The 12,485-nt window shown below is 38.1% G+C and overlaps 1 protein-coding gene across 9 annotated transcripts in view; it reads left to right on the top strand.

Annotated features, from left to right (window-relative positions):
• The window catches only part of chd9 (chromodomain helicase DNA binding protein 9), a 286,738-nt gene extending 275,565 nt beyond the window's left edge, over window positions 1-11,173 (top strand). For all 9 annotated transcript variants that reach the window (XM_041192748.1, XM_041192754.1, XM_041192751.1 and 6 more), the window contains 2 exons: window positions 2,704-2,808; window positions 7,182-11,173. In XM_041192748.1, the coding sequence (XP_041048682.1) occupies window positions 2,704-2,808; window positions 7,182-8,054 (978 nt within the window). In that variant the 3' untranslated portion in view covers window positions 8,055-11,173. The remainder of the gene's footprint in view (window positions 1-2,703; window positions 2,809-7,181) is intronic.
• Window positions 11,174-12,485: the final 1,312 nt, after the last annotated feature.

The raw sequence follows: 12,485 nt of genomic DNA, 5'->3' as shown, positions 1-12,485 counted from the left end.
CTAGCCAAGCTGTTCCAATACAGCTACAACACTGGCATCTACCTGGCGATGTGCAAAATTATCAAGGTATGTCCTGTACACACAAAGCAGGATAAGTCCAACCCGGTCAGTTACTACCCATTAGTCTACTCTCGATCATCAACAAAGTGATGGAAGGTATTGTCAACAGTGCTATCAAGTGGCACTTGCACAGCAATAATATGCTCACTGGTGCTCAGTTTGTGTTCTGCCAGGGCCATTCAGCTCCTGACCTCATTGCGACCTTGGTCCAAGCATAGACAAAAAGCTGAATTTTAGAAGTGAGGTGAGAGTGACTGCCCGTGACATCAAGACCACCTTTGACCAAGTGTGGTTTCAAGGAGCCCTAGCAAAACTGGAGTCAATGGGAATTGGGGAAAATTCTCCATTGGTGGAGTCATACCTAGTTAGAAGGAAGTTGGTTGTGGTTGTTGGAAGTCAATCATCTCAGCCCCAGGACATCATTGCAGGAGTTCCTCAGGGTAGCGTCCTAGGTCCAACCACCTTCAGCTGCTCCATCAATGACCTTGCTGCCATCATAAGATCAGAAGTGGGGATGTTCAGGGAAGATTGCATAATGTTCAGCACCATTCACGACTTCTCAGATACTGGAGCAGCCTGTATCCATATGCAGCAAGACCTAGGCAATATTCAGGCTTGGGCTGATGAGGGGAAAGTAACATTTGCACCACACAAGTGCCAGGCAATGACCATCTCCAACGGAGAATCTAACTCTCTTCCCTTGATATTCAATAGCATTACTATCGCTGAATTCCCCACTAACAACATCCTCGGGGTTACCATCGACCAGAAATTGAACAGGACCAGCCATATAAATACTGTGGTTACAAGTGCAGGTCAGAGGCTGGGCATTCTGCGGCAAGTAACTCCTTGACTCCCCAAAACCTGTCGAGCATCTACAAGGCACAAGTTAGGAGTGTAATGGAATACACTTCCCTTGCCTGGATGAATGCGCTCCAATAATCAAGAAGCTGGACACCATCCAGAACAGAGAACCTGCTTGATTGGCACCACATCCACAAACGTTCACTCCCTCCACCACCGATGCACAGTAGCAGCAGTGTGTACCATCTACAAGATGCACTGCAGCAACTCACCAAGTCTCCTTCAACAGCTCCTTCCAAACCTACAACTTCTACCTCCTGGAAGGACAAGGGCAGCAGACACGTGGGAACACCACCACCTCCAAGTTCCCCTCCAAGTCACTCATCATCCTGACTTAGAACTATATTGCTGTTCCTTCACTGTCGTTGGGTCAAAATCCTGGAACTCCCTTCCTAACAGCACTGTGGGTATTCCTACAACACATGGACTCACCTCCTTGAGGGCATTTAGGGATGGGCAACAAATGCTGGCCTAGCCAGCGATGCTAGCATCCCATGAATGAATAAACCAAAAATTTAAAAACATTAGTGTAAGAGCAAGTTTAACTAAGAGCAAACACCTTTAGGTGCCCTACTAAAGAAAGTTACAGGCTGAAGAATATAACCGAAAACTGCCACATAGCATGTGACTTGAGTTTTAAACAGTACCATTCTGGAGCACATTCTAACCATCTCCCATAAGATTTCTCTCCCATGAAGCTTATTGCACGAAGCCTCAAAATACAGATTACTAACATTTAATTTGTCTCACAGCCACAACTGCACGGATCTTTTTCCTGCCCAATAATTTTGCTCTAAAAACCAATAAAATAGTCGGCTAGATGTGCAAGGCACTAATACCATTAAGGTAATTAGACTCAGTCATGTGTCTAACACATACGTTGTACTGTCATTACTGTTCAGTGCAATTAGTGGTGTCTGGAAATGAGCAGTTCAAAATTATCATTCTTTGTGCATTTACCAATTCACAGAGATAAAGAAATCATCCAACAAACATTAACTTTTCAATTTTCTCCCATTCTAGATTCTTTTGGCACAAGCCCTTAATTACAATAAATGTCTACTGCCATATCTGCTTGCCTGATTATTAATCATGATCACTGCTTTCAGGAAAATATTTTTAAAATGTATTTATCCATTCTGTCCTGTAACAAAGGGTATGGTTAATGCTCAAAAAATTGATGTTGGCTGTCGATGATAGCACAGGAAACTTAGGAGGAATTGAGCTGGGATTTGAGAGGACACAGCAAATCTGCCATTTATTAATGCATGCCTTCACAATGCACGTTCAACAAAAGTCTCCTCTATGCAGGAAATACGGCTGCAGGCAAGCACTTTGCATCTGAATCTTTGGAATTCTCCACCCCAGAGGGTTCTGGGTGCTCCATCATTGATTATATTTAAGGCTGAGATAGACAGATTTTTTGGGGTCTCAGGGAATCAAAAGGATGTGGGGAGTGAGCAGGAGAGTGGAGTTGAGGCAGAAGATCAGTCATATTTTTGAGTTCTAATGAATGGTCGCAGAAATGTTGCTCTATTTCTCTCTCCACTGATGCAGCCCTGTTCCTAGCATCTTTTCTATATTTCCAGTATCTGCAGAAGGCTTGCCTTTCATAAAGCACAGTCATTCTATCCATTGTATGTCAATATGTTGTGGATACTGACTATATTTATTTTTACAATATTGATATTTTAAAGCTCAATACACAGAATTCAGGGAGAAATAAGCTGAAATGTTGAAAGGAGTTCTGTAAATTGGAAGCATTTTTTTTAAATTTAGGTGGGTGGTTCACTAGCTCCTCCAATCAAAGACCTGGAGAGGTGGCTGCTGGAAAATCCAGATTTTGGAATTGCGCCAGAATGGGCAAATGTAGTAAAGCAGTCGGTAAGTAATGAAATGAAATTTTAAAAGGTTTCGTATTGAAGCTTGACTGCTGTAATTTGTACCTTTTTTGAAGTTGTAGAAGTGTAACTAATTAGATTGTGATGGATCGGGACCAATGGTGGAGTCTTGCTGCCCGTTGTCCCACATGGGACCAGAGGAATTAAGTCTGTCCAGAAGTGTAAGCTTAGACTGCTAGGTAATTAATAGCTATCTTTCAATAACTCAACCTGATAGTTTGGCTTGGAGAATCCAGTCATCTCATTCAGTAATTCTAATGTTCAAAGCTATTCAAATTGAACCATAAATCTGCTATTTTAGATCCACAATGTATGTTGGAGATTCACTGAGTTGGGGATCATACAATTGCTAGAAATCAAGATCATAAATTATATTATTTAAGCTTTATAATATGTAAATCTGAATTAATAATGGCAAACCAAATCACTGTTCTACAAGGTCTAGTCTTTATATAATTAATCAATTTGATTCACAGTTTAGATGCCAGAGATGGACTGTGACCTCCAATAATTAGTTAATCTGATCTGTGAAATTGAAACATAATTAAGACATTGACTTTGAACAGTGCTGACTAGAAATTACACAGCACTGTAGCATGAAGTGCGAATGCTGTTTAAACATATTTGTTTTGTAATTTGAGCTTTTGTTTGCTCAGATTTTGATTCAGATGATGAAAGTAAAATATTCTTCCTAGTTCATTCATTCTTCACATCCAAATGAGGGAAACCACAGTGTGTGGTACCAAGGAGGTTATGACAGTTCTCTGATCTAATTCTCAATATTGTGTGAAAGGCTGTGTGCTTGCTTTATGTGTTATATTGATTTGCAGGTCTTTTTTACCCTGTTAATAATAGTTCAAATTCTACCCTAGTCACATTTTGTTTGCTGGCTAATACCCATAGCACTGATTTCAATGACTTGTTCTTTATAGGACAATTTTTAACAACTAGGAAGTAGAAGTTGGATAAAGAAAAATGGTCACACTCCCAACTAATCACAAAGGGAGAAACATATTAGGGCAATATTCATGTAGAAAACAATTGAGGGGGACATGGAGCAGAGCAATAAAATCTATTGGATTAGATATAAACAGGGAAAGATCTGAAGTTACCTTAGATAAAAAGAATCAGGAGGAAGATTTTTAATACAAACGGGTTAAAATGCACTTATTGCAATGCACAATACAGGAAATAAACTGGCTTACTGGAAGCAATTATTTTACCATAAGGGTTTCCAACATTATTAGAGGTGGATTATATACGTCTGCTCTGGGGAGGAAAATATGCATCGTATTAGAGAGCTGAATCGTACAAATTTACAACACAAGAGGAGACTATTATTAGTGCATTGTGCCATTGCTGGCTCTTTGAAAGAGCTCTGTGCTGATTCCCACACCCCCGCTGTTTGCTTAGCCCTGTGAAGTTCTTCATCCTCAGCTATCTGTTCAACTCCCTTTTCTGAAATTATTTATGGAATCAGCTTCCACCACCTTTTTCAGGTAGAGCATCCCATATGCTGCTCTTGAGTGGGAATAACTAAATTATTGTTCTGGGAAATTCTTATCATCCACTTATCAATTAGAAAGAGTGTGTGTAAATTGGGGGTGGGGGGGGTGTGGAGAGGGGTTGTGGGGAAGAAAATAGATTCCTAAAATCACGAGGCATTGCTGGATCTGGTTATGATGACTAAGATAGATCAAACCTTGTAATATGATGAGATTTAAGATTCAACTAGAAAGGGTAAAGTTAGTACAAAACTACGAAACCAGATTGGACTGAGGCAGATGTTAGATAGTTGAGTGCACTAGTTGAGGTAGGGTAGAATGAGAAATGAATGTAGGAGCACAGAGGAACAGCAGGTTCCTTTTTGAGAAGAAAAGTTGGCCAATGTACAGAATAAGTACTTTTTAAAATTCCTAGTAGTTTTGGGATGCCATGGAAAAATTAAGAAGTAAGAAACCAATGAAAATTGAAGAGGAGGGCTGGTGAGGGCTATAAGAATAATGAAGGAACTAAAGTAAAATATAAAATAAGGTTAACAGTGGGTATAGGAAAGCAGTGTACATATGAGGAAAATATTTCTGAAATAATACATGTAATTATTTTTTACTATTGTTGTAAAATGTTCTCGATTCCTGCATTAGAGGAAACTATTTCTTGAGTATCTACTGAATCAAAAGCCTGTCTCATTCCAAAAAACCCTCGATTAGATTATTCTTTAACCCAACTGCTCCATGCCAGCATTTATGCTCCACACAAGCCTCTTCTCATCTCTCTTCCTCTAATCCTATCTGCATATTCCTTTATTCCTTTCTTGTGTTTATCTAGCTTCCCCTTTGGATGCATCTATTTGCCTCAACTATTGCTTGAAGTAGCAGGTTCCACATTCATACCGCTTTTTGGGTATAGACGTTCCTCCTGAATTTCCTACTGGATTTAATTTAATGCCCTTGAGTTTTGGACTCCATAAGTGGAAACATTTTCTCTACATCTATCCTATCAAATTGTTATCTTAAAGACTTCTTGTGAGTCACCCCTCAACCAAGAGCCTCAGCCTGTTCAGTCTTTCATAAGTATATCCTCTTAGTTTTCATATCATTCTTGTGAATCTTTTTTTGAACCTTATTCAGTGCCTCTCTCATTTTTGTAACATGAAATGTGCACAGGACCCCAAGTGTAGTCTATAGAAGGGTAACATAATTTCACTGCTTTTTAACACTATCCCTCTAGAAATGAGCTCCAGTGGTTTGCTTTATTTAATGGCCCAATTAATCTGCTTCGCTTCTTTTAGTGATTAATGTATCTGTACTTTTGCTCTTTTACCCCCATCAGTTTTATTGTCCAAATAGCATGTGGCCTCCTAATTCATCCTATCAAAATGCAGCACCTCACACTTGTTTATATTTGAAATTAATTTTCCAATTACATGCCCACTCTACAAGTTTATTAATGCCATATTTTATTTAGTCACAACACATTCAGTACAATACTTCTCTGTCAGGAATAAACACAAATATGAAGAAAGATTTGAAAGATTTAATCTTTTTTCCATTACAGTGTTGATAAATTGATAATTAGTCTGGATAATAAATTAAAAGTATTCAAAATTATGAAGGATGGGACAGGGTTGGTGGAAACATAGACTGGAGTCAAGAATGAGGGGCCGTAGGTACAATATTTAATACAAGAAATTTAGAAAGGAGGGCAAGAGAAACTTCTTGATACAGCGTTGTAAAGCTTTGGATTTCACTTCCTGGGTTAGGGTTTTTTATTATTTATTCTTTCATGAGATGTGGCCAGCATTTGTTGCCCATCCCTAATTGCGTTTGAACTGAGTAGCTTACTAGGCCATTTCAGAGAGCAGTTAAGAATCAACCACATTGCTGAGGGTCTGGAGTCACATGTAGGCCAGACCAGGTAAGGATGGCAGATTTTCTTCCCTAAGGGGCATTAGTGAACCAGATGGGTTTTTACAACAATCAGTGATAGTTTCATGGTCACTATAACTGAGATTAGCTTTCAATTTCAGGTATTTTACTAATTGAATTTAAATTCCATCAGCTGCCGTAGTGAGACTTGAACCCATGTCCCCAAAGCAATTCACCTGGGGGGTCTCTGGATTAGCAGTCCAGTGACATTACCAGTATGCCACCTTCTCTCTTGAGGTAGAAACTATTGACATTCAAGATTAGATTAGGTTGTTGGCCGTAGGATAATAGCCGAATGAATATGAGAACAGAGTGGGTAAATGTGATTAGAACTATGATTGCATGGGTATTAAATCTGAGATGAACAGATTGGACCAAATAGCCTGCTTCTGTATTCTAACTTCTATATGTATTGGTGATATCTTCATTTGACCTACTTATATATTGAAATTGGACAGCATTCAAAGAAGTGTTCTAGTGGGCCTCAGCCACTTCAAGTAGAATGTAGTTTATCTGTCAACTGGATAGTCCTAGTTTTAGTTTCTAGTTCAGTGATGAATTTAGTGATCTGGCTTAAACTTGGTGCTCCTAGAGTTACGGAGGTGAGATCTCACTTCTGACCTCTAACTAGTAATTCTTGATGGAAAACATGTGCACGGTATATGACATTTCCGGTGGTTGTATTGTCTGGCACTCACTGGCTTAGACTTTATAAAAGAAGAATGGCAATTTGATCCAGGTTCACGAGGGTGTCTGATACCTGTAGAACCATGTGCCGCAAGGAATCAGTGCCTTCAGAGAGCAGGGAAGAATATTAATCAGAATAGGAGGAAAGGTAAAAAGGTGATTTAAAGTTACCATTTTGGCTTGTTATATATTGCATATAAATGTGGCAAAACATTTAACACAGCTGATTTATTTTTCCTAGGGGTATTTACCAGAAAACATGTTTGACCGCATTCTCACAGGACCTGTTGTGCGCGAGGAGGTTAGTCGAAGAGGCAGACGCCCAAAAAGTGAGCTCACCAAAGCTGCTGCTGCGGCTGCTGCAGCCATGACTGTTAATCCCTTAGTCGCCAATGGCCTTCTAGCTGGGATGGACTTAAACAGCCTCCAAAGCTTGCAGCAGAATCTCCAGAATTTACAATCTTTACAACTGACAGCTGGATTAATGGGATTCCCTGCAGGCATTCCATCTGCAGGAGGAGATGCTAAATCCCTGGCGTCAATGTTTCCTATGATGCATTCTAGTATGGCAGGGTTACCAAATATATTTGGTATGGGAGAATTACTGAATAAACCTTCAGAGACTGGTCCCAAGGATAGAAAGGGAAATAGCACTATAGATTCCTTCAAGCCAACAGATGGGACAAATGAAAGGACAGAGAAACAAAATATGGATGTTTGTAGTGAAATCTCTGTGTCAAGTTCTGCTACATCTTCTCCTAAGAAGCTTACGCCAACCACAAGTGCTTCTGCCTCAGCAACATCCAGCAGTCCTCTGGCTATTAATCCACTGTTGTTGTCCAGTATGCTTTACCCAGGCATTCTACTCTCTCCAGGCCTTAACATACCTATCCCAGGTTTTCCTCAGACTAATATCTTTGATGTACAGACTAATAGGAATACAAATGTAACCATGCCCAAGCCTACAAAGGAGACAGCAGAACATCACGAGAGAACAGAACAGAATTCTTCACATGAAAACAGTGGAGACGATGCATCTGAGAAAGCAGCATCGTTGTCCACGAGTGAAGACACAACTCAACCAGATGATTCAGATTCCAGTGAAGAAGACTGAACCTGAAATAATATATTTAATCTTACACTGGAACAGCTTTATTGGTAGTATAAATGGTTCATTTGTAAATAGCCCAGTGATGATTTGGAAAAAATACTCATCTGTGATTAACTGAAAGAATTTCAGTATCTGTTTAAAGGTACAACGTATTTAATGGTACCTTGCATGTAAAGTTGTTTTGGGAGGCTAACAAAATCCATGTGTGCTATCAGTTGTAACAAATACTGAAGCATCACAGTGCTAGTTGTTAATTTTTTTAGGGGATTAATTTTAATAAAAGAAATATGCACCATGAGAGCCGTATATTTAATATATTTGGTGTGAACTAGGGAAAATGAGAATACCTTTATGCATATCATATTAACTTACTGTATATAAATCCACAAACTCCTTGACACTCATTTCAGTACTCAGATCAAACTGCAGGAGACACAGCAATAACCCTGGCAGCTAATGAATGTCATTAAAACTGTAGAATATACATCTTGATAATGCAACATGGCAACAGTCGAAATGGAAGTTTGCATTTTATTGCTAAAGTGTTGTGATGCACTGTCAGTTTTAAAATTCAGGTACACTTCTGAGTTATTTGGAAGATTTTTTTTTCCCAATCAGCCATAAAACTGGCTATTTATTTATTACCTCAGCTGTGCTAGTTTAGAAGGTTTACAGAAGTAGTTTCTATAATATTCGCTTTGTTCGCAGTTTGCAAGATGTCTCATTTATTACATTACGTAGCTGGTTGTAGTGAGTGCTTTCACCTTGCATGTGTTCTTTCTCTGCAAGTGATTAAAAGGGGCAAGGTGTCATGGGAAGTCAAATTGATATGTGCAGTATATTCTGCCTGGTCATTCATTTCATGGGAATGATTAGTTGGTGTCTCAACATAGGCAGCAGAAATAGGAATAGTGTCCAGAAAGGATACTTTGAATCTGATTTACATTATCTAGCTTCTTCTTTGTGAATACATAAGGAGCTATTCAGTAAATTAAAATACACAATGCATTCCTGCCAAAAATCACTATAGGAATTGATGAAATAAAAGTATACAATTAGAAGAGGGAGTGATGCATTTTATTCTACAGTTTTCAGTGTTTATTATCACTGCAGAGCAGTGTGCGAGTTCGCTGCATTGGAAAATATAATTGTTTCCGCTGCAGTGAAATATTGTTTGGCACGCATTATCATCTTTCCATAGGAACCATGCCAACCTCTATTTGGAAAGGGCTGTGGGTACAGTGCTGATCCAATTTAAATTTAGGTCCCCAGCAACTATTACCTTCCAGCGTCATACCAATCAATGCTGAACAGCAGTTTTACGTTGGGCATTCAGTACTGAATTTGAGAATTAACCAGAAGTCTCCCGACATAAGAAGCTCATCAGGTACTAACAGAATAGAGCACTATTGACTGGATGCATTGCAGAATTATCTTACTTGTGAATTGACTGTATATTTCTGTTTGTTACACTAACATAACGTAAATGCACAGTAATTTTAATTTAATACAAGGTATTCCTCTCCGCTGTCAGTAATTAGACTGGAAAAATCGTCGTCAAAAGCTGGTGTTAAATTATTGCAAAGCAGTGTTACATGCACAAGTACCCACACGCTAGAAGCAAAGGCAATTAATGCTATTTGCAGTATTGAGAATTTATATTGATTTCACAGTTAGAAATGTATTTAGAGACAACAGTTTACAAAGAGAGGTTTAATATGCAGTCACTTTTTTAAAGCTGTTGTATCCCACTTTTTGCTTGTTTTCATAGACCAATTCCATACCCACCAAAAACAAAGTACAATGCCCAATTTTGCTGTGCAGTGTATAGGTATAAACTGAATATTTTTTAAATACATGAAAGGGGGACAAATGAAACAGCACAGAAACAAATTAATTTTGAACTTGTTCTTCTGGGTTACTTGATGAGCTTGAAGTCTGATCCTTAATGTGTACAGAATTTAACAGATTATATTTCACCGAAAATTTGACAAGGTTTGGTTGTGTTGCAAGTATTTCTGCTAGAAAATTGGCATTGTTATACACCCAACAAAATTCCATTATTCTAAACAGGGCAAGTTTTAACATTTTTGACAAAAACATATATTCGATCCACTGCTTTTGAGCATTTTTTAATCCAACAGATGCAAGAATCACTTTGAAAACAGTTGCAACCTCCAAGTAATTACAGTACTGATTTTAATATTCAAGTCAACAATGAATGATATTTTGAAGACTGGAATATGTGTAGGATGGTATTTGGATTTTTCAAACGCAGTTTGTAGATGCCACCTAAAAGGATACCACAGCTTTAAAAAGTATGCAAACTAAGTGAATACTTTAAATATTTTTTACAGTAATTTTGTAGTGCTAAACACAGGCAGCATTAAACTAAATTATAATGTGCTGGTTTCTTTATATACCGAATTGCTCCTTCTGTCTGAAATGAAGCATTACTGTATATAAAAGTTTGTTTCCCTGAAGTCTAGTAATTAATTAAAGTATTTTTGTCATTATACTCTTACAATGGTGAGATCTGACAGACCACAGCTTTCAAACATGTATGTAAAATGTCACATTGTCTCCTTTTGCCTCCAGATTAGATTTAATAACCGTTTCCTTTGTTTTTACTGACTCTCAATAATTGTGTTTGGATGGTATGACTTTGGTCCTGCTTTTTTAATATTTAAAAAAAAAAGTCTACAGAAGTAAAACTACAGGAGACAACAATGTGTAGCAATCAGTGGCTGATGCAATGCACCAATGTCGCGTTAGTCAACACGAGCAAACACACAAAAGAATTACACTAATACATGCTGCCATTAACAGGATCACTGATGAGTTGGTAAATTGAATATGTGTATTTGTAGTTATTGTAAGTCAAACTTTGGTAGCTGCTCTGACCATGTATTTAATTATGTTGCTGGAGGCTTGATGATTAAGTGTGTTTTTATTTTGAACAATTGCAGTACTTGCAGGTTGTATTCTGTGTAGTCTGAATTGGCTTTCTGTAGTACAATGAGTCTTAAAAGTCATTTGTAATTTATTGAATTACTTTCTATGAAGTTCTATAGAGCAAATGGAAGTTTAATTATTTTTATTAAACCTATTCTTTGACTACCCATGATGTATGCTTGTGTACTCTCATTCTAAATTCTGTCTAATGTGCAAAATTTTAATTGAATTTTCTACAACGGATTTTTGATCACTTGTGGAAATTTGACATGGATGCAGCTGTGAGATGCACTGCAGAGTCATACTGGGGATAAAGATCTAAAGACAGAGTACAATGAGCTGTATGATGCAGTGACATTACTGCAATTTAAAGCACTGATCAGAATTTTATACAATTGAATGAAAACGTGTGATTCATTTTCTATCTTATACATACCATGGGTAATCAGGTAATTGCAGCACAGGAAGTATCCTAGGGATGCCTGTGTCTTTAAAATTGAGTGCTGTAGTTTATGCAGTGGGGCTTTTCATTTTACAAGCCCTTTGCACAGTAGCTTCACGCAATTGTCAAAACCATCAGTCACGTTCATAGTAGTGTGGTAAGATAAACATTTCTGAAATTATATTTGCCCATTTTTGGTCAGTGGAGTTATTTTCCCATAATGTATTACTGTTTCATGTGATGTTTTGGTGCTTAAGATGTAAAATGAAATACTCTTTTTGACACATGCTTCTGTTATATAATCACTATCAAAAATTAAGTATTAGATGAAGGCTTAAACCCCATACCATTTTGCAACAGTATTCCTTTACCCCACCCTTGAAGAATGCCCACTTCCATTAATGTGAATTTTTATTTTACCACACTAGCCATTGTTATGGCCTCCCTGGGTGTGAAAATCTAATTAGTCTAATCTAATCAGATTTAATTAAATCTGGATGCATCCAGTGTAAATTATTTTTAGGAGGCGGTGGCGTGGTGGTATTGTCACTGGACTGGTAATCCAGAGACCCAGGGTAATGCTCTGGTACCCAGATTTGAATCCCACCATGGCAAATGAACTCAATAAAAATCTGGAATTAAAAGTCTAATGACAACCATGAAACCATTGTTAATTGTCGTAAAAGCCCATCTGGTTCATTAATGTCATTTTGGGGAAAGAAATCTGCTGTCCTTACCTGGACTGGCCTACATGTGACTCCAGATCCACAGCAATGTGGTTGACTCTTAAATGTCCTCTGAACAAACGCAATTGGGGATGGGCAATAACCGCTGGCCTAACCAGCGCCGTCCACATCCCATGAAAGAATAAAACAAACAAGTCAGGAGAGAGGTTCAGCAAGCTAATTAAGTTCAATTTGTGCCCTGTAAATACCATTGGTCCTCCTCAATGCCTCAAATACCTGTTTTTCAGTTGAGCACATGTTTTTAGTTCAATCCCACTTCTGGCCACTAGATTATTTAACATAATTGCAGCT

Source organism: Carcharodon carcharias, chromosome 7 (genome assembly GCF_017639515.1).
Source record: "Carcharodon carcharias isolate sCarCar2 chromosome 7, sCarCar2.pri, whole genome shotgun sequence".
Lineage (NCBI taxonomy): Eukaryota > Metazoa > Chordata > Chondrichthyes > Lamniformes > Lamnidae > Carcharodon > Carcharodon carcharias.
The sequence above is the reverse complement of the archived record's forward strand: the minus strand, read 5'-3'. Positions and strand labels throughout refer to the sequence as shown.